Genomic DNA, 26,256 nt, shown 5'->3' on the forward strand with positions numbered 1-26,256 from the left:
CACAATAAGAACTGTCAAAGTAGGATTGTTTACAGTTATATGTTTATGATTTTAATTGCATAAATAATTTGTGATATTGTAAGAATGTTTGATAATTTTTATTCCGATTGTTTAGGTGCTGTGGTAGAACATTATGGCTATGGTAGATGTGTTATACTGTAGCATACCATAATTTTAAAGAACAAAATGTTATCAAACTGTGTCCTCCCCCATTGCAATCGCACAGCTTGAGTATAACTGCAATAAGCATTTTGTACTTATATGCCAACGCCGTTCGAAGGACGGGTACTCTGCTAGAATATAGATAGCATCAAAATAAAATTGTGTTCCACAGTTATACAATATTGTCAATGATAAATTATATTTGTAAGACTGAGTAACACCTTCGGACCGCGATTCTAGCCATGCTGTCACAGTTGAGTGTGGTATTAGTGTTCGGTAGTTTGAAGGCGTCCGCAATTGTTAACCGCCAGAAGTGGCTTTGAAGTACAGTAATTAATTCATTATAAAATTAAATATATTAAAAGATTATATTACTGTTGCAGGCAATATTTAAACTACACGTATTATCATTCTAAAATACGATAACTACACATTTACCAAGTCTAGTTTGTTTGTATAGGTTTATGTAATATTAAATATTAAAGTTACTATATAAAATCAGTGTCAACTGATTCAAACAAATTTAATTGTTAGTTTTTGTGGGGGAAATGTTTATACTATAAACATTTGTAAAGATTTATTAACAGCACAAATAAATTTCGACATTCGAGCCCAAAACTAAGTATAGATTTTGAAATCATTCATATTCGAATGAACATACCACAACGTTATGTAGAAAACATAGCTATCAGATGTATTTTTATCTACTACAATTCCAAATGGTATTGAAAAAAAAATCACAAATAATGGAAATTGGTCAAAAAACAAACCTCAATCAAAATAATTCGCGTCAAAGATGGGTCGGAGAAACAAGTGGTTAGAAAAAGTTTCGATCATTAAAAAATCCCAAAATGGTTCCACTGAAGAAAAAATTAAAAAAAAAATATAGGAGATATAGAGTTGTAGCAATGTTTTAATATACAAGCAAATTTTCTGGTGAAAATGATTTTGTTAAGTCTAGACCTGAGCTACAAATGAAGGCCAAACATACCGTTACCTAGGTTGGGCCGGACTATGTTAGCATATATACATATTTGATGTACTGTAGTGAGACACTTGCAACTCGTAACAGCAGGATAAAGCAAACACATCCTCAAGATCTTGAGATTGTAACAAAAATACATTGTGTGACATAAAATATGTGTTAGAATATGTAAATTCTGATGAAAATAATAGGTACTTCAATAAATTATTATACTGCGTCCAAAACTGTACAAGAACTCGCTTACTAATGTCGTCCCCATAAAAGTAACATTAAATAATAATAGTAATGTTAAGTAGTTACAATTAATTTTAAATAGTTATATATAGGCTGGTTATTTTAGCGGTGTTTAGCATCTCTGTAGATATATACTGATGGCTAGCTAAGTGTTGTAATAATGTCATTACTGTGCCTCACCATCGATCAAATGTATGTAGGAATTAAAAATAGGACCACGATTCCTTATATAAAATCTCTATACAAATAATAGTATGTGTCAGATTGCTGATACCGTTTATTTCAAATCCAATACACTTGTAAATATGCATATCTTTTAAACGTAACAATGTCCTTAAAACATACAAACAGCATTTTCAAAGTTTCATCAGCACCACCTTTATATAATACCGGGTAGACTAATAAAGTTTTTTCATCACCTGAATTAACAGTAGCAAATTTTTATCAAGCTAAGTGGTACAATTGCATTTCGTTTATAAATTAAGTGATGGATGTGTAACCATTTCATACGGCGTGGCGTTTTAAAAACAACATTTTTCTAGCGCATTCTTTACCTCGTTGCAAAACTCGGGTATAGTGGTTGGTTAGTACGTATTATTATGAAACCATACAAATTAACATCAACAATAAGAGAAAGGTAAATACATATTCACACAAGACAAAATAAATCTTTTTCAAACAAGAACTGGATGCTTTAAAACAGGATAAATACTGTTCAGTTTATTGCAAGCTCATTTAACCGATTTACCAAAAGAGTTAAATAACATTTAACATACTGTATCTCCAAAATATAAACTTTATACTGAATTAAAAATACAAAATCATTAGTTTTTAATCGTCATGTCTATTCAAGAGGACATGTTCTGATGTTAACGTAAAATATAAAAAGAAATTTGAATTACAAGTTTCCCGATTCTTCCCTCTTACCTGGCCACGCTGCTGTGGCCAATCTACTACTGTATTCCTAACACATCCTAACATACTGTACACTTATAATTATTCTTACTAACTTTCATAACATCTTGACTATTACAGTAGATAGGGATTGAGTGTGACATTTTGCTTGTTCCCATATTAAGTATCTCGATTTATATATCGACATCATAAGCAATAACTTTATAGATTACCCTCCTTGTGATTGGGGATTTATTTCTACTCGTATATTGATGTAGCATAATTATCTTTATACTGTATCTATATATCTTTATATCTGCTTCATCTAAGGTAATGAGTAATCTTAAAGGTATTCTAGATAAGTTTTGAAGGTGAACTTGTTGGATTTTTATGAACAAGCCAGTTAGTTTTAAATCCTATGCATAAAAACGAACGATCAAAATCAGCGAGATTATTTGTTTGATAAATTTACTAGAATGAGTTTTGTAATCCTTGAAGTATTTTTATAAATTATTCATGACCTAAAGACTTTCAATCCTTAGCAAGTATAAATTTCCTGTTTGCAAATGACACAAGTAAAATATAGTCCGTGACAAACGAATTACAAGCGTTATTTGTACAATCGAGATGTTCCAAAGAAACAAGAGGTGTCGTTAAACCAGAAGTGATGTGCCCAAATTATACGCCGAGTGCGCTCAAAATTGGGCTGTGATAAATGCCGTTGTACGGTGAAAGTGAGAGAGAGTGAGAGAGGAGATGTTGCCAAGAGGGGAGGGGGAGAGAGGAAGCACCACCCTTGCACCTGTAGCTCAACCCTTTCTGACCCGGAAAATGTTTTAGAACCTTTCTACACCATCATTTATTGTAACGAACCCTGTCCATTTACCCACATATTCAATAGTAATATTTTAGTTTTTTTAAAATTGTTATCATATTAAATGTTCCTCTTACAATTTTTACTTAATTTTACGAAAACTGTCGTACGAGATTTACTGGCACGTGTTGGTTGACCCCAAGCATAAATAGCTACTGTATGAGATCTTCTCGGGCGCTAGTACTTTACAGTCTAAAGTTGGCGTTAACAAGTGTATTTTTGAAATCTTATAATCAAAATAAGCAAATTACCTTAGTCCTTTTTTACAAAGTAAACTCTTTTGTACCGGTACACTTTACATTTTATTTAAATACTAAATGTTTCATTGATGAGCCGTTTACGTAAGTTGTACATAAAGCTGAAGATTGCCTCACAAATAATGGTTTATAATATCATCCGAAGGTTTATTCCACTCACAGACAAGCACAGTGAATGGTAATATGGATGTGTGATTGTAGAATTGGTTCGATTTTTTGGCTCTTTTTAACTGATTAATTTAGCAGATTTTAGTCAGGATCTTGAAAAAAGTGCTGAAAAAGGTGTTGAAGGGTTAACAAAGATACATTCAGTACGAGATTGGAAATGTTGCTTAAAAAAACAGATAGGCCTAGGATAGGCCTATCTATACAATAATACGCATATTCTAACACAGCTTATTCAAACTTAGAAAATAACTAGGAATTTGAGACTTTTGAGGATTTAATACCAAACTAGGCAGGTGACTCTAATGTAACAGGTCGATCAGGTACAATTCCACTTCAACTTCCAATAGGGAAGCAACTATATCCATAGTGTATCATGGATCGTTTTTGGACAATACATGCCACGCAGGTAAGCTAGTTATTTAGTCAATGAATGGTTCTGCCAGTGTTTGGTCCCAGTAATATCCGGCTTTGGTGGTGTATCCTGCTACAAACCGACACACACAGTTCCCACGGACATACCTCTCCGATCCTACCATACCTTACAATGTGTGTGATCCAGCTTGTGACTTTGGGAGCCATCTCTCAGTATGCTACCCACAGTATATTGTTATCAGTCAACCTGCCAGTTTGTCTATACATTGTAGTGTATTTTATATTCCATTAATAATATCAATCCGAGGTTTTGTTTTTAATCAGTAGGTTTACACTACTCAACTCAGAGTAGGTGGATCTATGGTAAGCTATGACATGGAATGTATTGGCATTGGCATTCATTGTATTGGTAACAAGTGGCATTTATTGAACTATCTATTAACTTAACAGTTGATGTTGAAGGAGGATTTGTTGATGGCAAGTCCTTCTATTTTCCCTTTACACAATGTCTGATATGAATGTATCCCTGGTGAGAGTAACCCTACAGCTCATGATTCACTCTTTATTCCAGTGTCATTCAATGAGATTCTGCGTTTAAGTAATTTTAAAATACAAATTGTTGGTATGAAAACAAGAACCATGTAATAAATGATTAAGCATCGAATCATACAATGTTTAGTTTGACTCAAAAACAAGAAGCATCGAGATTTATCATAATATACTACTTAGGCCTACTACTGTGTTGGGTAAATCGATTTTACTACTTCTACTGTTACAATGCAATGTATGACAAGAGATTTTTTTGAAAACACACAATCTTTAAAAATAAAAATTCATTACCATATCACTCATTGCTCTTATGCATTTGGCTCACATACAAATTAGAATGTATTTTTTTTTATCTTGCTGATATTATTTTTGTGTTGCACTGAAATTATCTGTCCGTGTATATTATTTAAAAGTAGTGTATAGTGGCTTATATTTTAGGGCCATTAGAATTAGTTTTCATGTCCTATGGTAAAAATAGTGTTTTATATAATTTAAATTCCTATAGACTAATTGAACTATTTACTTATAAGGCAAAAATAAACTAGACTGATAGTTTAAAAGTGCCTCGTATAGCCAAAAACCACAGCTCCAGTCCACCTCATATTCAAATTCTAAATGTTACGCCTCATGACAGTATCGGCGGAACAAGGCCGAATTCCCCATTAGGGCCAATCGTAGGTTTCAAACCGATGATTGAATCAGACGACTTCCGCATGTCACATGACCACTGTGGCTTTTAGTGAATTTCCCTGTAGGGAAGTAGTTATTACTGTAGGTGGCTAGGCCCGGGACCGTTTTACTTTTTCATTTTGATTTCCCCAGAGGCCAAAAACACCATTCGTTTGAATATATATGTGTGTGTGTTTGTCCATGAACGCGATAATTTGAATCATTGTTGTCAGATTTTGATGAAATTTGGTTTAAAGGCGGGATAAACTTGAATGAGTTCGCGAACCACCATGATTAGACCATGAGAACGGGGTTTAACGGGAGGTTTTATGGGGTAAAAATGGGGTTTTCTCATATTTGACCCTTAAAACACAAAGTTTATCAATTTTTCACCAGACCTGTATTCTTGTCTGAAAACGTAAAGCAAAAATTGAGAATTTGTTCCAGTTGTTTATGTTTATTGATAGTGAATTCGTTTAGTTCTAGATTCAATAGTTAATATTCTACAGGATATGTGTTTGGCGTGCCTCATTGTAAAGTGTTAAATTTATTTGTTAGACATACATGCGTAGCGTATAAAGCAATCAATATGTTACACGTACGTAGTTCATACGTTAACATATCGTCAAAGATACAGTGTACAACAACAAAGGTGTGGTATAATATTCTAAAGCCAAGGCGAGTTTTTGCTGCAGACGGCGCTTATCCCTAAATGAGGCCGAGCTGGACGCAACGACCAAAGTCAACAAGGCGTTTTATTGTTGCTCCTTTTTACAAAAAGCGTTTGATTATACCCGTCAGCCTCGGACTGGATAATTCTTTGAGCGGGAGATTAATAACTTGTAACGATCTTTCATATTGGAACCGTGTAAGATCGTTTTTGTTCAGCTAAGATTTTAATTTACTTACTCAATACACTGGAGAGCTACAATCTGTAGACAACATATGCAATAAACTAATATTGTATGCATATTTGAGTATGAATCATAATATGTATGAATGCAAGCCATTGTAATGCAATAATGCAAATTGCAAGCCATTTACTTACCTTTATTGTAACCATCATTTTTATATGGAACTGTTACTTTCCCTCTGCGTAGTTTGAATTTCAATATTATTGTTTTATTGTAGCAGATGCGATATCACGTATATAGCTTATGTGTAACGATGAGGCTGCCCTTATTCGTTAAACTCTTTGCAGCTGTATAAAAACATACATAAATGTATAATTTGCTTATCACAATAAACATGATTTGCTAATAACGTTTCGGTAGGGAATCATTATTATTATAGTTAAGTATTTATTATTTGTAAATTTTCTGACTATGCTATTGATGCGACAAAATATCATACGTATTAAATCGGTTTGTAGGCTACGGAATAAAAACCTATGAAAGCATTTTTTTTTGGATTGGAAAAAATTACAAATTATTTGGCATAAAAGTATAATTTCTTTATAAACTTTTCACTTTGGCATAGTTTTCATGGATAATTTACTTGAACTATTAATTCACATATAAATAGCTAAGGTTCTAAGAATAGATCATCTGAAGTAATTTCATGAATCGCAAAGATGTCAAGTGGCACAACACTTGAGTCTGAGTCAATACTGTTATCATATTACAAAATTGTTCCAAGTTATAAATTTTTTCATCGTTTGTATGCAGAGTTACCGAAAATGACTAATATCCAGGGGAAAATTGGGAAAACAATTGAAAGCTCGTTTATAAAATTAAATGCATTTTTGTTATCACTTATCAGCCTATACTGCATATACACAGCCATGATAACAACACCAACAATGTTTGATGTTTCTTGAATGGATGGAACTGATACGATAGCGTTGCATGTTTGTTAAAGAGATAACTGTTATTAGCATTTATAAAACTTCATTTTACGTAGCTCGATCCAAAACATGTATTTTGTTTTAATACCGTCTATAGTGTAAAACACATTCGTGGCTAATCTATTCGTGTACAAACCTGTTTTAGCTGCACTGCAACAACACAGAAAAATGACATTATTGTTCTAATTATCCCGATTAGCATTTCTCTGAGGGAGCGAGTGGTCTAGTGGTTAGAGCACGGGACCTCGGTGCCTGAGGTACCGGGTTAAAATCCCCCCGAATCACCAATGGATTTTATCTAAGTAATAATGCCGCAACCCCTAGGTCCAGCCTGAAGTAATGTGAAAAATAATCCCGGGCTCGTGCCTAGCGTGCTAGGACGAAAAATGTCATTTCTCTTGTCTGCGGTAATGCTAAGTGGAACGTTCAGCTAATGGAAAAAAACGCCACGTAAGGACTAAATAATGGAAAGGAAACGTGTGCTACTTATAGTTCAATTATACTCGTAAGGTCCAATAAGTATAAATGTAATAATTTATACTCTAGAACTATATAACTTCAATAAGATTTAGCCTAATAAGTTAAAAATAAGCCATTTCATTTCCATGTACACCACTGACATTTTATTAATAAAATAAATGAAATCATAACAAATATATACTTTTCATTAAGTTAAATTATACCTCTGTATCTCAGCCCTAAATTATTATTTAATTGAAACATTCTTACTTTTTGATGGCATGGTACACTTCCGTAGAGCCCTATTTTAAAACAGGAACTCGTCTGTAAAAAATATATACAAATGCATAAATATTACTAATATAACTATTCTAAATATAAATTTCAATTACCATTTTCTTCCGTGCATCATGTGCTTTGCAAGTTAACATACTTGTAACCTTAATTATTCACATTTTAGAATTTGAGGTTAACCAACAGTGAATATTATTTTCCCATATCTATGTCCAATAGTTTTTGTGATTCAAATTTTAATAAGAGATTTAAATTTTCTAGATTATAATGGATAATGTACTTGCAATGTCTACGAGATTTGCCTGCCATGAGATACAGAATATAAATGAAACCAAACTTAGTGAAGGAAATGAAAAAACAAACAATGTTACCACTACGAACAATTTAATTAAACCAATTATGCCTCTTACCCACTATAACTAAATTTGCTGGACTTTTTTTACAAACAATACAAGAATCAGTATACAATATATGTTGCACGTCATGTTTTACTCATCACAAAACACCTGAACAACAGCGTATGGTTTTCATATGCATTTAAAATAAACTAAATGCATCTTAAAGTGGTAAAAAGTCCTAATAATGCAGATACTAGATGTGGCAACAAACGAGTTTACCTACATAGGACATGTATGTTTGACCACTCCGCCATTGTTGTATCGGTAGAGTGGTGACTCACTATTTTGATTCCTCCTTATCCCCGCCAAGTCCGTCTGAAGGGTGGTCACCACTTAGGGGGAGCGTATAATGGCTTTTCTCCCTCGGGATGATAATTACATTTGAAATTCCTATGTGCAATCATCAATCTTTGTCAAATATCCTGCTATTTCCATGGAGGAATGTTTCGATGTTCTTATAGTTAATTACCACCTAAGACCGTTTTTAAAGTAGCCGTTTCAGTTCAGTTCTTAGAATTGAAAAGTTTCACATAAAAGTATTGTTTATTTTCATAACAGCATGGCTTTTCATAACAACACGGTTAATGGAACAACGAGGTTCAAGGATTGATAAAGAAGAAGTAAAATTGTAATGATTCGAACTTCAACTAATCAGCTGTTCAGGCCAATTGAATTGTTGAGTGGTGCAACTTGTGTTTGGTACAATGTTGCGTTGCATCTCTGTCAGCGGCAATGAGAGGTTATAAACGAAAACATAACCTCTCTTAAAAGTTATGAGTGTAACTATTTTAAGTATTTTTAGTAACTAAAACCCTTTCGTAGGTAAAGTAGTGTACGCAACTCACGTACACGTTATATGTTAACGACACTCGTAGAAGTTTTTAAGGCACTTGCCCAGGCTCGTACCTTAAATTTTCTACTCGTGTCATTAACACTATCTTTACGCAATCGTTGCGTAAACTACTATAATACACCACAGAGAAGTTCTCTGCGAATACACGTTACAGTTTTTGTAGATAAGTCTCGATTGGTTGCCACAAGGTCGCATACGCGGAAAGGTTAGAAATCACAGACAATAATGAAAACTATGGTAAACATATTAAGTATCATATTCGACTTTGAAAACGCACGTGTATTAATTACGTAATAAGCACCAAAATACAAACTCTCTTTTTGTTTTATAATCATCATCACCAGCACTGTAACAATAGACTTCCACTCAGCCTGTTTTTACGATGGTGTTATTAAGTGCAACTTTGAGGTGTGCAAGTATGAGGAGACGATTGCAGTGTGTGAATTAAAGGAGAAGTACTACAGCCAAGTGCAGGCGTGTACAGTCGGAGGATTGGGGCGTACGGGGTTGCCTTGAAGAAAAATGTTAGTACTTTACATGATTGTCTGTTTAAATTAAATCTCCTGTATCCAGTGCCACAACACCACACACATCCATGTATCCAGTGCTACACGGAGACCACACAATCCCACGGTATTCGATCGTCAATAGGGAAGGTTGGATAGGCGAGACTTTTCTGTGATATTATGTAAAAGTGTGTTCGTACAGTATCATGGGGGAAACAGTTAACTTGACTGCATCATCGTATCCAAACGTAGCCGGGTATGAAACATGGATCGTAAAGGTTTACACTTGGAACACGGTTTACAATATGGATCAGACTTTCAAGTAGAAAGAGATGTCCTATCTTGTCATAGCAATGGTAAAATACGTAGTAACCGCCCATACACAACTACAATGGTTAATCATTTCCTTCTCCTGTAGTTTTCCTGATAGAAACGAATAGAGAGACACTGGTTTTTAATCATTGTATTGGGAAAAAATGCATTTTCAAAACATAAAGCTTTTTTATTAAAATTTTGAAAATAATAACTTATTAGGTTCTGATCGCTTCATGTTGTCTTGCTCTATTGTGGCGTGCACTCGAAATTGTGGAACAATACATTCCTTCTCGACTCGGGTGACTAGGGATGAATGATGAGATTTTCGGTTGGACAGCTCATATTGTTACAAATGCTCTCCTTCAAATCCATTTGCCGATTCAACCCTGGTCAATTTCAATTGGTCGATTTTAGACCAAATACGTTATAACTAAAGGTGATATAAAACATAAAAAAATGAACGTTCTCTAACAACTTCGTAATCACTGACGGTAAGATATTCCAATACCTTTTGTAGTTTCGATTTATCGTATGAATAATATTCATGAAGGCATATTAAGGTTTGTGTGTTGAATATGTTTTCCAGGTCGTATCCAAGCCATCAGATTTCTGCTGTTTGGCCAAGAGTAGTTGTAGTTCTCTAGGGTATTTTCTGAACGCCTCACAGAGTTCCTTCAATAGGCTCAACAGAGTGTAGGCAGTGGTGGCCTGATTCCTTTATATCGAAATCATAGTTTGCGATTTCTTTTCCAAGTTTTTCTACCTCGGAGGATTAATATTTACTTTTCCATGCGTGCTATTGTGTATATATAAATAAGTGAGATTATTTGGTTTGTTGAAAACAATTTAATTGGATTTTTCAGAAGAGGGCTTGCATAAAATAATAGATATTTTTGTTGTTGTTAATTGTTTTGGATGTATTTGTCAATGGTAACTTATTATAGTATATCGCTAAGCTAAAGCTACTTTTGGTCGTAAAACTTTAAGGTAAGGTAAAGGTAAAGGTAATTGTTTAATATACTTGTATAATGAAGAATGACGAAATACTAGTATTGCAGTAACATTCCGTAGGTGGTTTGTTAAAATTAAACTTTGGGAAGCAAAGTAATGTTAATCGTATCAAATAGTTAAAGCTGTAAGGTGTTATTAGTAGTTTTATAGTTTACTCAGAACTGTTGTGTTTAGGTTACAGTCCTGACGTCATGAACAAAAAAAGTGTGATCATCTATGAACAAATATAGCGCATTTCCTTTATTTAAGTTGTCCTGAAACTAACCTAATGTTTGTTTGAAAAAATAAGCTGTTGCATTTTTCCATAAAACAATTTTCATCCTTAATAATAGTTATGCACTCTTTAAAATTGTTTATTGACCACATCAGCAGTTATTAAAATTGGATTTTAAAAATTGCGATGGCTAGAAAATTAAATGTCAATAATAATTATCGTAGGATTTACACTTTTTTCATCAAAAGAGACTAAATGCTAACAATAAAACACGGTATTGTGTTTAAGGTACAAGTCTTTTTAACTAAAATTAATATTAGTTTTAGTAAACTTAACACAAAAACAAATTAATCTACGTGCTAAAATTTTGAACATTAAAAGCGTGTTTGTTTGATCCAATCTAAAGACAATAATATCAGTACAACATGTAGGAAACTTTTCCAATCCCTCTTCAAACCCAAGCTTTTTCAGCTTAATAGAAGAAACCTTTACCGACCCTTTTACGAACAGAAGGTATTTTAGGCCAGCTGACTGCATATGTAATAAAAAGGCTCAATGTGCTCACCTGTTTTATTATTTATATCGACGCTTCAACCACAAAGTTACTGCTGCCGGATTGAACTCGAGAAAGATCCATTCTTTAACTAGTTTCTATTTATTATTAGGCTGTAATTCCATGATTTTGCTAGATCACCTATTTAGTAAACTAGAGTAAAAGCCTCTAAGTCATTCACTTAAGAAAATCAAAATACGTTACCTGATACTATGTCTTCTGCAATCGAACAACACAAGTAATTTGCTCTATTAATTTGAATACGAAAAAAATATAGCCACAAATACAGTTTATGCAGTTTACACAAATACACTTTACATTGCAAGATAGTTATTTAAATAGTTAGTTTAGCAAGTTTTCCTCATTTACAGCAGTCTTGCGGTGTATGTGTATGTGTGTATGGGTCAGTTTCACAAGTGTTATTGTACTGCTCTTACTGTACACATGACGTGTTGTAGTAAAGGTTTATTTGCTATTCAACTAGCATCCTTCCTTGCTAGAGGTTTAAATTTAATGTACTTTTGATTGCTGTAATGTAATGAATTCAAACCAAAATAAGCGATTATTCAGAAAATAGATATTTTTTCACCACGATTGTCATGATTGTATATTTCAATTAATTGTAATTATGTCTGTTACAGGTGAGTGAGTGTGTACAGCAGGCGTGGCAGTGTGAGTATTAGCTGTAAAACTGTATGCAGTACTATGTTGTAACCATTGTTGCTGTTATACGTCGGGATCATTCGTATCCAGAGCATCACGAATCATATCCAGGGTATCCTAGATATTCCATATTTCAAATGTATTCTGCGCAAAGCAAGTATCCTGTGCATCGCCCCAGCGTTATGTATCCTGCATTTACCAATCCCATACGTTTCATGTATCCTGTGCATCCCTCGGGTTATCCTGGTCCTGGTCGTGTTGTGACGCCCACAGTGCTGTCTCGTGTCCTTGCCCCGCTCTGGTCGCCCACGTCCATTCATGTATGTGGCACAAAACAACCATCGCCACTTCCTGGCCATTACCTCTGGCTGCAAAATGGAGACCGGAGGACAGATCCAGTATCACGATCACGTGGTATAGTCCGTTGAAAAGTGTTATTCTGGAATGTTGCATTGATTACATCATAACTCTATACAATTCAGTACAAAATCGTTATTAAAATTAGACAACTTCAAAGTTTACTGATCGATTTGCTTGGGTTACTGATTCAACTCAGTATAAAAAATAACTAAATACATGTGTATTTAAGATCCCCTACTCTATAGTAGGATGATGCTATTAAGTGATTTTGTGCCTATGCCTACATGTATTCATCATCAACGGCCCAGCAGCAAAAAAAAAATAAAATAAAATACAGATAAACGAACTTTACTATACGATTAAAGGATGCCATGACCCTTTATTTTACTTAAAAATGTTTTAGTTTCAACACTTTATTGTGAAATTGCATCTTCCACATACTCAAAATACACGATCCAAGTTCCCGAGTTCCCGAGCTAAAATAAAACATAAATCTTTTGTAACTATCTCTAAAGCAAAATACATTGGATAAAATAAGTAGTCATGATTTAATGGTTACAGAAAAATAGGCTACGAATCAAAATGTAGATATAATATCGTTCATGTGGGGATTTACTCTGGCCACTGAGAAGACTATTTCACAGATAAGAAAAATACTATTATTATTATTTCTATTACTATTATTATTATTAGCCTATATAGCCTATAAAACAAAAGTATATTATTGGCAAAAATATACTATTTAATACAAGATTTAGGTAGGTATATCTAATAAATATAAATAAATAACAGGTGATTGTATAAGTATGTCACTTGTCCTGTCTGTAGGTATTTTATATTACGATACCCTATCCTATATTTACCCACCAGCCATTATTCATGCAACCGCAAAAGGGTACTCCTTACATCACAACTCTTCTAAGTCTACAGTGTATAGTAACAACTGACTGAATATTGTGCACATTAGGGTACGTCATGTAAAACAATCTGTCAAATCATTGCACTAAAGAACAAATAAATTCCACCTCATTTGAAACCCAGCCAAATAGAAAATTGTTGTGTCCGATATAGTCATATTAGAAAATCACAATAAAACTTAAGTTTTAAGACCTTGCAATCTTCAATTACGGCTCATTTACTGACCATTTACAATGGCCAATGGCGAGTTTCTCCAATACCTGCAGTTTCAATTTCACAACGTCACGACACAATATGGAAATATGAGAGGCTGGTTGGTGCAACTGCAACGCGTGATTGACAGATTTGCATAATTGGTTCTGCCACTTATCACCGGCCAAGGCAACGCAGCCTGTTGCTTGTCAATACCCGGCCGCCCACAGGGATATTTCCCTCTGTGATGTTGGTAGTGTGGCTCTCGCCGTTGCCCGCGCCCGCGCGCCGCGTCATCTGCTTCAGTCTGTGTTTTGTAGTTGACGTTCATTCTGTCGTATCGTGTTCTGTCAAGTTTTTCACTTGCCGGGTTTGAGTGCTGTAGTGTTTAACCGGTTATAAAGGATGGTATCTATATCATACTGTGTCAATGGATCTGTGACATCCCACCTCATAACCCTAATACATACATCGCTACCTACACGATTTAAACTGTTTACTGTCATGACAAATTAATCTTGCTAATCTACCATCCCAATTGTACATTTTAAATTGATCTAAGTGAAAGTATTTTGTGTGTTCATTGTTGTGCTTAGTAAATTGGTGATTTTACTACAATAGTGTTGATGATTCAAAAACGTAGTGTAATCAAATGAAAGATTTAACATACAGCCAGTGTTTGAATTTAAATTTTAAAAAGGCAAACGGACAACTTAATATAGGTAAGTAAGATTTTATCTAGTTTTATATGATAGTTTAAGCTCTACTATGTAAATTGAAAACTCTAGCATGTAAAACAAAATCTATTTTAGTCATAATTTAGTATACAACATTGGATAAAGTCTTTATCATAAAGGAATCGCATAGATTTACTGACCCCGGGTTTAGTCTTAACATAAATTGTTTCAGTAGATATTAAACGTATTCGTTGATAAGCTTTTTAGTAAGTCGCCTAGCACAAAATTATATTTAGAGAATTACCATTAAAATCCACTATACTCAAGTTATAGTATGTTTATCAAGTTATAGTTTATTAAGCTATGACATCGAATTCATCCAAAATAACCTGTAGAGTTAATGAGAACGGTGCCCCATGGTCCAGTTGAAAGGAGAGGTAGGTAGTATAGTTTTTGTGGTGTGTCGGGGTTGCCTGCGGGTGTTTTGTTTGTCAAGGCCACGTATTTGTCGGTCCCTGCGGCTGTAGGCGGGGTTGGTAGCCGGGCTGTCAGCTGAGCATTGTTTACAAACACAAAAGTGGCGGGAACTGACTCAGGGCTGCCATGCGGGGATTATATCTCCGGCCATGTGATAGGTCTACAACAAAACATTCTTACGTTCATGTTTATTATACGTTATGTGATATTCAAATTAAAGGGACATCGATATATGTAACAGAAATAGTCTAAATGATTTAACATACATGTTACATAAACTTAGTCTAAATTGATCTTAATTCACCAACCACATTTTGTGAACATGCATAGCTGAACATCAAGGTTTCGGAAATTCAGGATGGGATTAATTATTACCGGTACGGTAACGGAAAATATTGTTTTTTCTCTTCTTTACTAACCACTCTATCTCAAGTTTAAAACAACTCAACGTACGATATCATTCCACTAGGCCTATATTTGTATTTAAGTTATTAAATTGTAATCCAGTCAGTGCGCTAAACAACCAATGTTTTCCCTGGACTTCCTAAACCAATCTAGACACAATTGAGATAATTTCCTGTTTTTATGTTAATTTTTCCAAAATACTAATAGGCCTACTTTCTAATGTTTAATAATGTACAGTATCAGATCTGTCTTTGAACTGAAATTTTTTGTTTCATTTCTAGTTCAGACTACGGGAAATCCCAAGGTTTTGTCGTACCCTATGTGTTAAAGAGAAAGCGCTCCTACCGGTGCGCGGTGTAGTGAACTTCGCTTACGACAACTTATGTTATGATTTAATGACCACTCTTACTTCCTTATTGGGACTGAAACCAGTTCCGAGTCTGGAGCTGCGGGCAACTGGTTGTGATCTGCGTTTGAATTCCGCAGACCACCTGCAGGCTATCAACCAGATTATTTCTCAAATGTGTATTTATTTTTCAATTTTGAACTGACTCGACGGTACCTACTTAAAGTTGTGGTATAAGGCTACAAACAATGCTGTAGGCCTACCGGTAGGCCTAAAGCTTTTGAGCTCTTTCATTGCAATGTTGCATTACATTTTTAACAGATCATGCTATAACTTATTCTCGTTAAAACGCCATGCAAGGTCAGTAAGTCTATGTGATACCCCTTTTTGCTTCTATATTACATTTATTACACATTGAAATTTAAATAATTTTTTTTATGATCGTATTTACAGTGGCGAATATATTTTTTATCTGGGTCAAGATTAATGTAAGGTCAGGATACATAAGTAATTGTACGGTAGACACCCGTTCTTTATTTTAATCTTTTATACTCATGTCACAGATATTCCACACATATTCAGAGGGTTAGTTTGCGCTGAATGCCGTTTTTTATAGAGGTCATGCTTCTTTATTGTTGATATTAAATATTTAAAAAATATATTTATATCTATTACAGTAGGACTTATTTCCTTTTCATATTACCTAATACCATAGATGAAGGACTTCATCTATGCTAATACATTATTATGGTATGGGACCCCCCCCCATTATATTTCGCCTCTGTGTGTTTACACCGTATATATAATATGTCCTTTAGTGCTAGAGTAGGCATAAGGAAATTAACTTTAGTTTCAAAGTTTCTGGTAAAGTTAATATTTTTAAGGTTTCTAATTAGGCTAAACTTTATGTGAACATAATATGTGTCTAGATGTAACTACAATTATACGATTTGGTGCAGAAAGAACCTATCTCTTCAACGTTCTCAATATAATAGGCTATAGGTACTAATTTAAATTTTTTAAACAAACCAACTATACAGCTTGTGGAATTGAGTTATGCATTGTAATTGTGATACCATTGAGTATAGACATGTCAATGGTGATACCAATCGGCTGACGGGGTGTCTGACTGTTGACCAGTGACTGGAAAGTTATCTTTACATTGACAACCATTACGGTAACTTCAGTTTAAGACTTGGTCATTATTAATAGGCCCATTAATGTTGCGCTTTATGATTGATGGTGAACTAAAATTTTCTGAATAATTCGACTTTGGTAGCCTACCTGGTAGGATACGCTACCTATTATCACCAACCATCGAGTTAGGAGCTATTGAGCAAATACATATTTCATTTTTTTACCCGAGTGTGTGAGAGTGAAAATATACTTTCTACATCTCTCGAATTTAATAGCTCCGATCTTTACAGGCATAATAATAAATCGCATCCCCATCTTAAGGTCATATCCAGTTTAACAATGCAAATTTATGTATAGTTGAAATAAGCCACCGTCTGAGTCTGCTAATGTCATTCACTGTTTTCTACATTTCTGACGTGTTGCTTTCCGGATTACCACTGAACAATTACTAATATCGAGGTTAAATACCTAGTTGCCAACGCAATGCTTGGCTACCGGTTTCGACACACTTGTGTTGTCATTGTCAAAACCTACACTACACCCTGAACCTGAAGCCACGCCGAGAATTCTGTCATACATGTATGCATATTATTCGTTCGTAAAAACGTTGTTATATTTATTCGTCTCTTTTAAAGCTTTCTGACGACTTTCCTAGGAGAGGCATTGACAACCACGTCTAGGCTTGACAATGACACCTGCCACCATAAGTGTGTAGCAACCAGTAGCCAATTGCTACCAGGGATTACGTTGCAACATGTATTAACCTACAGAATAGCGCTGTTTCTGTAATATGCGCAAACTTTTTAATTTAAAAGTGTTTGGCAAACAAGTGGTCGATAACTTAATTTCGGTAACATAGTTATCCGCGGCCCACACGGGTGAGCACTGGGCACCGACTGGGCACCTAGCCCTGGACGAACCAGTCCCCGTAAACCAGTTGTACTAGATCCATTGATACCCTCGTCGCCATTCATGTGTGATATCGGCAACAACCTTGACGTTTACTTGCTTAACTAGACATCCACGTTGATTATCAACTTTTTACCGGGATTTCCAAGTAAAAACATCCAGGTCATGGAAACCTCAATGTAGCCATAGGTGGAAAGTATGTGCTAGGTATATTATCAGAGTTGAGTACATTTTACTACCTAAGTAGTTTACTACAGACCGCTTGAAATGCTTTGTACACTACCAGTGTTGGTCAAGCAGCTAGTAGTTGCAACATAGGCTACTCGTATAGTCGTCGTGGGCGGTCTCTGGCAACAGGAACTAGAGATTCCTATACCGTACAAGATGCAGCTCCTACGACTTGCTAGGATTTGCTTTCGAGCTAACATTTTGAATAGTTAAGGCTCAAGTCTTCTCGCAAACAAATCAGGATTCGTTAAATACAGCTTTTGTGCATGCAAATTAAATAACTAACTGTTCTAGTTCTTCTAATGTTGCATTAATTCAGTAGTACTATTAACATCAATTTTATGTGTTTTAAAATATTTACCACATTAGAGAATGTAAACTGCTTGCTCGCTCGTATCCGAGGACCTAGGACTCTACACGCACGTGTGTGTGTGTGAATTACTCCATTGCTGTATACGGTCATGTATTTTCCCACAGTGCCACTTTACACTGTACGCTGCTCATGTCGCAACTCACAACAGACAGACACTACACACCACCAACCTATGTATGTGGCAGAGCTTCCAGCTCCCGCTCCACAGACACATACATACGCTTACAATCTAATATGTTGGTCATTTTTGAAAGTGAAATGGCATATGGTTTACTACTTTGAAGCGTGATATTGGATTACGATTATCACTAGTGGCTTGTAGGGGCAATAGCCCCTATATACAGTATATGTAATATATTCTAATAATTATTTTGTACAAATTATTTGTCTCATGGGTTACCGTACCCTACCTTGAATTATCGTTTAAATTTTTTGTATATTATAATAATGTATAACAGTTATCACATACCTGCATAATTCATTTTTATGTCTGCTCTGTTTAGGATAAAAATTCAAAAGGACTCTTCATGTGGTGGGTTTGTAACATAAATTGTCTAATCATAATACAGCAAAAGAACATTTTCAATAATCTTCACTATTAATTAAATATATATACATTTTTTTTAATATAGACAAATTCACTTAGAAAAACACAACATATAGAGATAATGTCATCTTCCAAATTGTAAAATACTAATTCTGTAACAAAATATCTCTGAAAACAACATTTGTTGTGTAGTATCCATTTTGGTCCATTCCTTGGTCTTTATTTGTTTCTATTTCTATTTTAACGTCATCTGGCCGCTTTACCCGGCTAAAAGCAACATAAAGTTGACCATGGGTAAACACTGTTTTTTTTCAAATAAATTCCAACTTTTGGGAAGGTTTGGCCTTGCGCTTTATTTATAGTAATGGTGAAAGATAATCGCAATGGGAATTGAATCCTTTGTAAATTTAAAGGGCATATTAGGATCTGTAGATATTAGTTTTATTTTTGGCATGAAAAATATGTTCCCTTTCCCTACTCCAGTAATTACTACTAACTTTACACTTTTTTCAGACATACCCAACACAACCAATCGTACTCCATTAACTAATCCAGACCCTATTTCTTATGAGCATCACTATTGAACCAACTTTTAAAACTAATTTGTGTAGTGGCATTCCAGATGGTGTAATTGAATTTATAAACTCAATTGGTATGTTCAACCTCTCTGTAGGGTCTTCTGAAACTACTTCATAATTACTGTAGTAGATTTTTAATACTTCTTCATTTAAATTATCACAATGTTCATTTAAAGGACATACAATTATTTGATTGGAGTAGTTTTGAATATTTTCTGGATTTATTGAGTTGCCATAAACAATTGCACAATCAGAGAGAACAAAGTTATCTGGAATGTCAATTGCCGGTGTTGCCCTATTGCTCTCTAAGATTCCATTACCTAATATAAGCGTAGAAGCCAATCACAAAATGCTGTTTCATTTTCATTTGCACGCATGTTTACTTTCAAATTCACTATAGTTACATACAATACATATATTACATACTACCTTTAACACTATTAATACAACTTTTGTAGCCAATAGTCAATGATATTACCATATGCTTTAAATAAATCTAAACCACATGTTTTAAAGTAAACAAATCGGACATGACCTGGATTCCCATGCTATTTAAATGTGATTTATTTTATCCTGTAATAACCTTTTGGTGCATAAGTAAGAAAAATGAGTATTTTTCCCCAAAACTTCATGCCCAGACCTTTAAAATGAGACCCCTCCCAGCTTTCTACGGCCTCCAGTTCGCTCACAATTTCATTGTAAAATTTTGGGCTTACGGAATTAGATATATAGATAATAAGGACATACATATCATAAGATCATTTTGACATAAGACTCAGACGTTACTGCGTAATAAAGGCGTAACTTCGGAAGGTTACTGCGTCGACAAATGCTATTGTAGAAGTGGCTTTAGCGCAGCACCGTTGACTGTAAATCCTTAACAGGACGTACTTAGTCTTTTATTCATTCGGAGGAATTTCTTTGATTACCTAGCAATGTTAGCTGCCTTTTAGACCAATGCTCTCGTAATCTCAGGAGTCGCGACAAAATCCGTATGCTGGACTATTTCAACTTCCACGATGTTAATTGATTACTGATCCGTTATCGAGCCACGACCGAGCTTTCTACGTCGACGTTGACACATTAATTACGAAACATATTCCACTCGTGGACATAGACGTGTGACAGTACAAAGAAACCCTTCACAGTCGCCGCTGACCTAGATCACGCGTTGGCGGGAAATTGGGCGGCAAAAACAGCTGTTAATCATGTCAACACTAGCAGCCGACACTGCCCACAGCTGATTGGCTGTCAGCTGACGGATTTATGAGTTTTCGAAACTTCGGGACTACAGTCAGTGCAAAACAGTGATTGTCTAGCAAGAAATTTGAAACGTACTTTCGACTCTCAGAAATGAACACGTTTTCATCAGTTAGAACTGCTGTCACTGTCACAGGAGTATTAGTATAGGCCTATCGTAAAATGCCATAATCGGTTGCATATTGTATACAAACTCTACAGTATTTGTTATTGTTATTGGTATTGTTATTTCATTTGATTATAGCCTACACCCTTCGAATTAATTAAGGTGTGCTTATATAAATTGGAAGGGTGGTCACTAAAGGTTGAAAAGCATGAGAATAATTACCGGTATACGTTTATCACAATCATAATGTCATGTTAGTATACCGTAGAAATTATCAAAAATACCGTTTAATTTTTTCTGAGTAAATCATTTAACACTACGTACGTTCTTATAATATATCTGTTACAGTAGTACTAAACCCTTGACACACCAATGTATGTATTTACTTGACTTGGACAGCTCGCCATTTACAGAGCTGTCTGCTCTTAATTTGATCCAATTTTGTGTGGTCCACGAGGTGATTGAGGAGAATTGATTGAAATGTCGGGTTGCGCCTCCATCGTCACTCGTCACTCGTCGCGCCGAGTCTAATTACACACACACACACACGCACACACCTATATAACACGTACAGTACACACCACAAACCTCGGTGTTGGTAGGTATTGGTTGACACCAACACTAATTAACAAGCTCTTTAGAATTAATTCACGATTTAAGAATGTTTGATAAATTTGTTAAACATTTTTAAGGATTTCATAAAAAAAATTCTTTGCAAAATTGACGAAACCTGCGAAGTTCCCTTTGTAATACAGGACTGGCTAATAAGGTTATAGTGACGACTTTTTGTTAGTACTGTAGAATTATCTCAAAAGAAGCCGGAATTAATAGCAAGAGAAAATTAATTTTTTTTTAATAAAATGTATAACTGGTATTTATCGCAATAATTATGTAAGGGAGTTATATTATTACCAGGCTATAAACAACTCGAAAAGGAAGGCGGCATTAATCTTTGCCATAGTTTTTAATTTCAGAGCTCTGCTGCGACTATTGATCTAGTGCGCTACCTGGTTAATTATCAAGTTTTTGTCTGAAACTAATTAGCAGCACAATTCGTGACTTTAACTAGGTGCTGTACTCTAATATTGGCCATAATATGGCCAATATTAGAGCCATATTATGGCTCTATTATGGCTATTATGGCCATATCATTGGCCATAATACTATGGCTATTATGGCCATATTATGGCCAATATTAGAGTATACAATATTATGGCCAATGTTAGAGTAATATTAGAGTAATATTAGAGTATATTAGTTCGTGCATTGTACAGTACCTAGTTAAAGTCGCTATTTATGAAGGTATATTTTATAACTCGTCCAATGTAGTGTTCTAAAAATGGCTTTATTAAATAATTCTGATTGTATACACACAAATTAAGCAGATACACAATCAAATAATTATTTTTCGATAGCAAACCCTATTTAGCGGGATTTACTGCACAACGTGTAGATTATGGAAGCTAACTGCAAACTTAGCAGTAAATAAGCTGGTCACTAGATCCCGTGTGTTATATTGTAGTTGCCATGTAAATGTGAACCTAGCAGTAGAGTAGTTGGCCATCTGATCCCGTGTCCCGGCCTCATAGATCTGTCAGCGTCTTTATTTGCTTCCTCTAGTCTGAAGTCAACCGTTTAAGTTCATTGCCCGCCAGTCGTCCCTGGTATTTATTACCTTCTCGTTTACATAATGATACTGTGAAGGAATCTTTGTTGTACTTCTATATATAGAATACCTATATTTATGTTTGAATGGTGGTGATGCAGTCGAGTTAGATATACCATTCTATACTGTACATCCTTTGAATGGCTTGTTGACTGGTGATGCGTGTTCTTATTTTTTCAAACGTGTGCCTACCCAATCCTTTCCGATCTAACTTTATAACTTTTATGGAAAAGAAAAATATTTAGAACCAGTTCATTGATACTATTACCGTATCTGAGCGCTCAACACTTTTGCATTATACATCCAAACAACTTGTGATAGCGTAGAGAATTTTCCTCAACAGAGCTCTTGATTGTTCCACGGAACTTCAGTCATTATTTGTTTGAATGATGAGTGTTAACTAGAATTGAATTCCGTAAATTATAAATAGCTATAATAATGCGTAATTGCGGTGGGGGGAGGTGTGAGGTGGGAGAAGACACCTGCTTTTTGTACGTCGTGGTCTTGTGAAACCTTCCAAAGTCTGTTCAAATAATCAAACTGAATCTATTCCTGTAGTACAACCAAGGTCTAGCGGTATTTGTTTCTTTACTGTCTTTCCATACCTTGTTATGGTTTTGATTCATTCCAAACAGAGAAAGCCCACAGTTGTGTACTACAGGATACAGCACTGCTGTATTCTCTGTAGAGAGCTAATAAGCTCTTCAAAATACCGCCAGTAAGCGGGTAAATCTTTTGGATAGCCTTAAGAGTATCGCAACTACAGTAAACGCTATCTACCGTTGATGTGTGGAAATAAAATGTACCGTAGACGATAGAGTAACATCATCTTCTTAATGAGATGTTCTCTACCACAGACGGCACGCGACTCTCCTGGGCTGGTCACGCTGCGCAGTCGCAGTATGCCCCATGGCCATTAGTGCCGCCACCTGGGGCGTAGCCCCGTGACTCCCGCGGCAGTTTTGATTATCATTACACCTGGCAACTATACCGCACCTTCCACGTAGGTGTCCGAGACCATCATTTGCTCAAAGTTGGCTTCCAGTTTCTTATTAAACAAGTTTTATTTAGTTTTAAAGCATGATTTTCACGTTCGTGGAATCCTAATATTTTGATTCCCATGATATTTAAAAGTAAATGTTTTATTCGATTGAATGTAGGATGCTCGTTGGTAGTCAAGAGTTTGTTGATTGGCGTATCCTATATATTACTAATTTGATCTTCAGTTGTGAGTTGAAGAACTGTGATAAAGACACTTCCGACAAAAGAATGTATTTATAACATCATCAATTGAGAAGTTTATGTACAACATGTTATCCCTCAGAATATTTCACCTAAATTACCTGAATATATTCAATACATCGTTTATAGTTTTCTGAAACCCCTTGTTTATCCAGAGCAGTTTCTAAGTAATTTTTATCTAACTAATTTTTTTAATTCTTTTTCTCACTGTATACATACCGGTAGGCCTACATTTCGTCCATGAATTACAAACCCAGAGGTAAAGGTACGACCCCTGAACCGCATATCGTGAGTCAGCCATATACACACGCTGATGCAGTACACACGTAGCTGACAGTAACAATTATTTAGGGTGCACAACTCAATGGAAATTCTTTCCTTGTATTTCTTGACGAATAACAATATTGTAGCCTATAGAGGTTAGCTCAGTATAGGTGTATACAAAAGTCCAGTTTTGTTTTCTATACCGAAGACAATCGATTATAGCGGTGTTAGGAATTAGCGCCCTTTACATTTTGGTCATCCGTGGGATTGCGGGGGTTTGAGGCCCACGTCAACCTACGCATGCACATACACACACACGCGCGCATGTTAGTATAACGGCCATATGATGTAGCCGTGACTCACTTCAGTACTGTATTGTTGTTAGCGTGGCAACACTGTATGCCCAGCTGAGCTAGGTAATGGTCAAGGTGACTGTGATAATACCAGTCAACCCACCTGTTGTAGGCCTTGGCTGTGTGACCGCGCCTGCAAACAACACTCGGGCACAGATAAACATATCGCACAACTGATAACAGGTTCTTGCTAATCTGCGATATAAGGTGTTCACGTTTTGTAATCAAGCTCAAGTGGGGTTTCCTTGTTCTATTGCACGATAAACTCACGGAGTTAATCCTATCCTCATTGTAGCTGTGCCCGCTCACATATTGTGTTCTTTGGCAAAACTATGTATGTAGGATAAAGATGAAATGATAAAGTGAATTAATGAATAAATGTATAAATGAATTCACAGCATACAATCATTGAGAAATTCAAACATGCCACTTTTCAAGCAATATCATCAGTTATAGAGTTAATCATAGGGCATTCCATGTCAACCTTTCATGGCACTTCACTGGGACCATCTTGGATTTGATACAATTTTTCATATTAGTAATAATGGTATTTTGAGCCGGGAATCCAAATATGTTTTTTACATTTCTGTCATAGTTTTGTAAATATACGTATTTTAAAATCCCAGTAGTAAAAATTTGACGGTCCGCCAATCTAAAATTTTCATGAAGATGAATTTTTTTTTGCTCAATCGAATTGTAAAATGACTATTTTGAAGATAATTTAAATAGCTTTAATCTGATACCAATCTCAACCTATTCGGTATGAGAATACATAAACATATAAAACATAAATTAACATAAATAAACGTAAACAATAACCACACGGATAAGGCACAAAGTTAAACTGTGAGAAGTTTAATTATATTATGTTGAGATATGCCAAGTGATTTTTATTTCTAAAAACATTTCAAATATTTACCATCTTTTATTTGAAGCGAAAGTTAATTGAAAAGTTTAGGACCCACGAAGGAACATTATTTCTTATTTTGGATAATCAGATAAAATTAATTGAAAAATATTGTTCTTTTAATACTGCTAATCTTCTTTAATATTGCCTCTGTTTAAGTACTATGGCTCTATTGGATAAAAGTTTACATTTATCTTTTAGAATATCGTTCCTATTTATCGAATATTTTACAGGAAAAATCTAATTTACTGGTTTAATTGATCAAACGTGTTTTACTGATGCGTCAAACTTAATGCAATAATTTTCATGTGTTATTGTCTGCTGGGTGGTATGGCCGTAGACATCATTGGAATATAAACTGCCCACTCTGCAGCGACGGACCTACACGAAGCTCACATCCCTTTTGGGGACGTCCCGAGTATCCAGAGTTAATTGAATCGTGTTTAGATAAGTAACCGAAACCGACTAAAAATAAAAATAAAAAGTAGGCTTGACAAATATGATTTTTATATCGGCCTCTCATGCATTTTCAGTAGACCTTGGCCCACCTCGCAATAACCAATAAACGGATTATCTGCCTTTCTCTCGTAAAATAAAATATTACATTTTGTTTCAACCAACTTTGTTTTGAGAGCAGTTCGGATGAACCGCTTTTTTCTAGCAATGTCGGCATTTCCACTCCCACGATCGGCGATGGGAACAATACGCTAAACTCTACAGGAATAAGAAATAAACTATTTTGTATATTTTGTATCCATCCAAAATAAAATATTGCATACTGTACCTACCCTGTCTCGTATCGAAATGGTCGCTGGAATTGTAATTTTGACAACAAGTTCTGAACGATAGTTACGATAGATTTTGAAAACATCAATTAATATTACTTGTGTTAAAATGGCATTTTTATTGCCTCTTGCATACGTCTATAATTTATTTCACTGAAAGTATTTGACATAACCGTGTTTCGGTTTATTTGTGACTGATCGTCAGGTACAAGAAAACAAGGATATTCAGTGTAGTACCGTAGTTTATTTT

At 35.0% G+C, this 26,256-nt stretch overlaps 2 protein-coding genes across 2 annotated transcripts in view; both read left to right on the forward strand.

Annotated features, from left to right (window-relative positions):
• LOC128997679 (uncharacterized) overlaps positions 1-12,296 on the forward strand; it is a 62,423-nt gene extending 50,127 nt beyond the window's left edge. The window contains exon 3 of the mRNA XM_054423328.1: positions 12,255-12,296. Within this exon, the coding sequence (XP_054279303.1) occupies positions 12,255-12,296 (42 nt within the window). The remainder of the gene's footprint in view (positions 1-12,254) is intronic.
• Positions 12,297-14,061: 1,765 nt separating this feature from the next.
• Positions 14,062-26,256, forward strand: part of LOC128997686 (uncharacterized) — a 96,940-nt gene continuing 84,745 nt past the window's right edge. The window contains exon 1 of the mRNA XM_054423342.1: positions 14,062-14,468. The gene's annotated coding sequence lies outside the window, so the exon portion shown is untranslated. The remainder of the gene's footprint in view (positions 14,469-26,256) is intronic.

This window comes from Macrosteles quadrilineatus, unplaced genomic scaffold, assembly GCF_028750875.1.
Source record: "Macrosteles quadrilineatus isolate MER2022 unplaced genomic scaffold, UCM_ALF_1.0 Scaffold_1__1_contigs__length_201487025, whole genome shotgun sequence".
Taxonomy (NCBI): Eukaryota; Metazoa; Arthropoda; class Insecta; order Hemiptera; family Cicadellidae; genus Macrosteles; species Macrosteles quadrilineatus.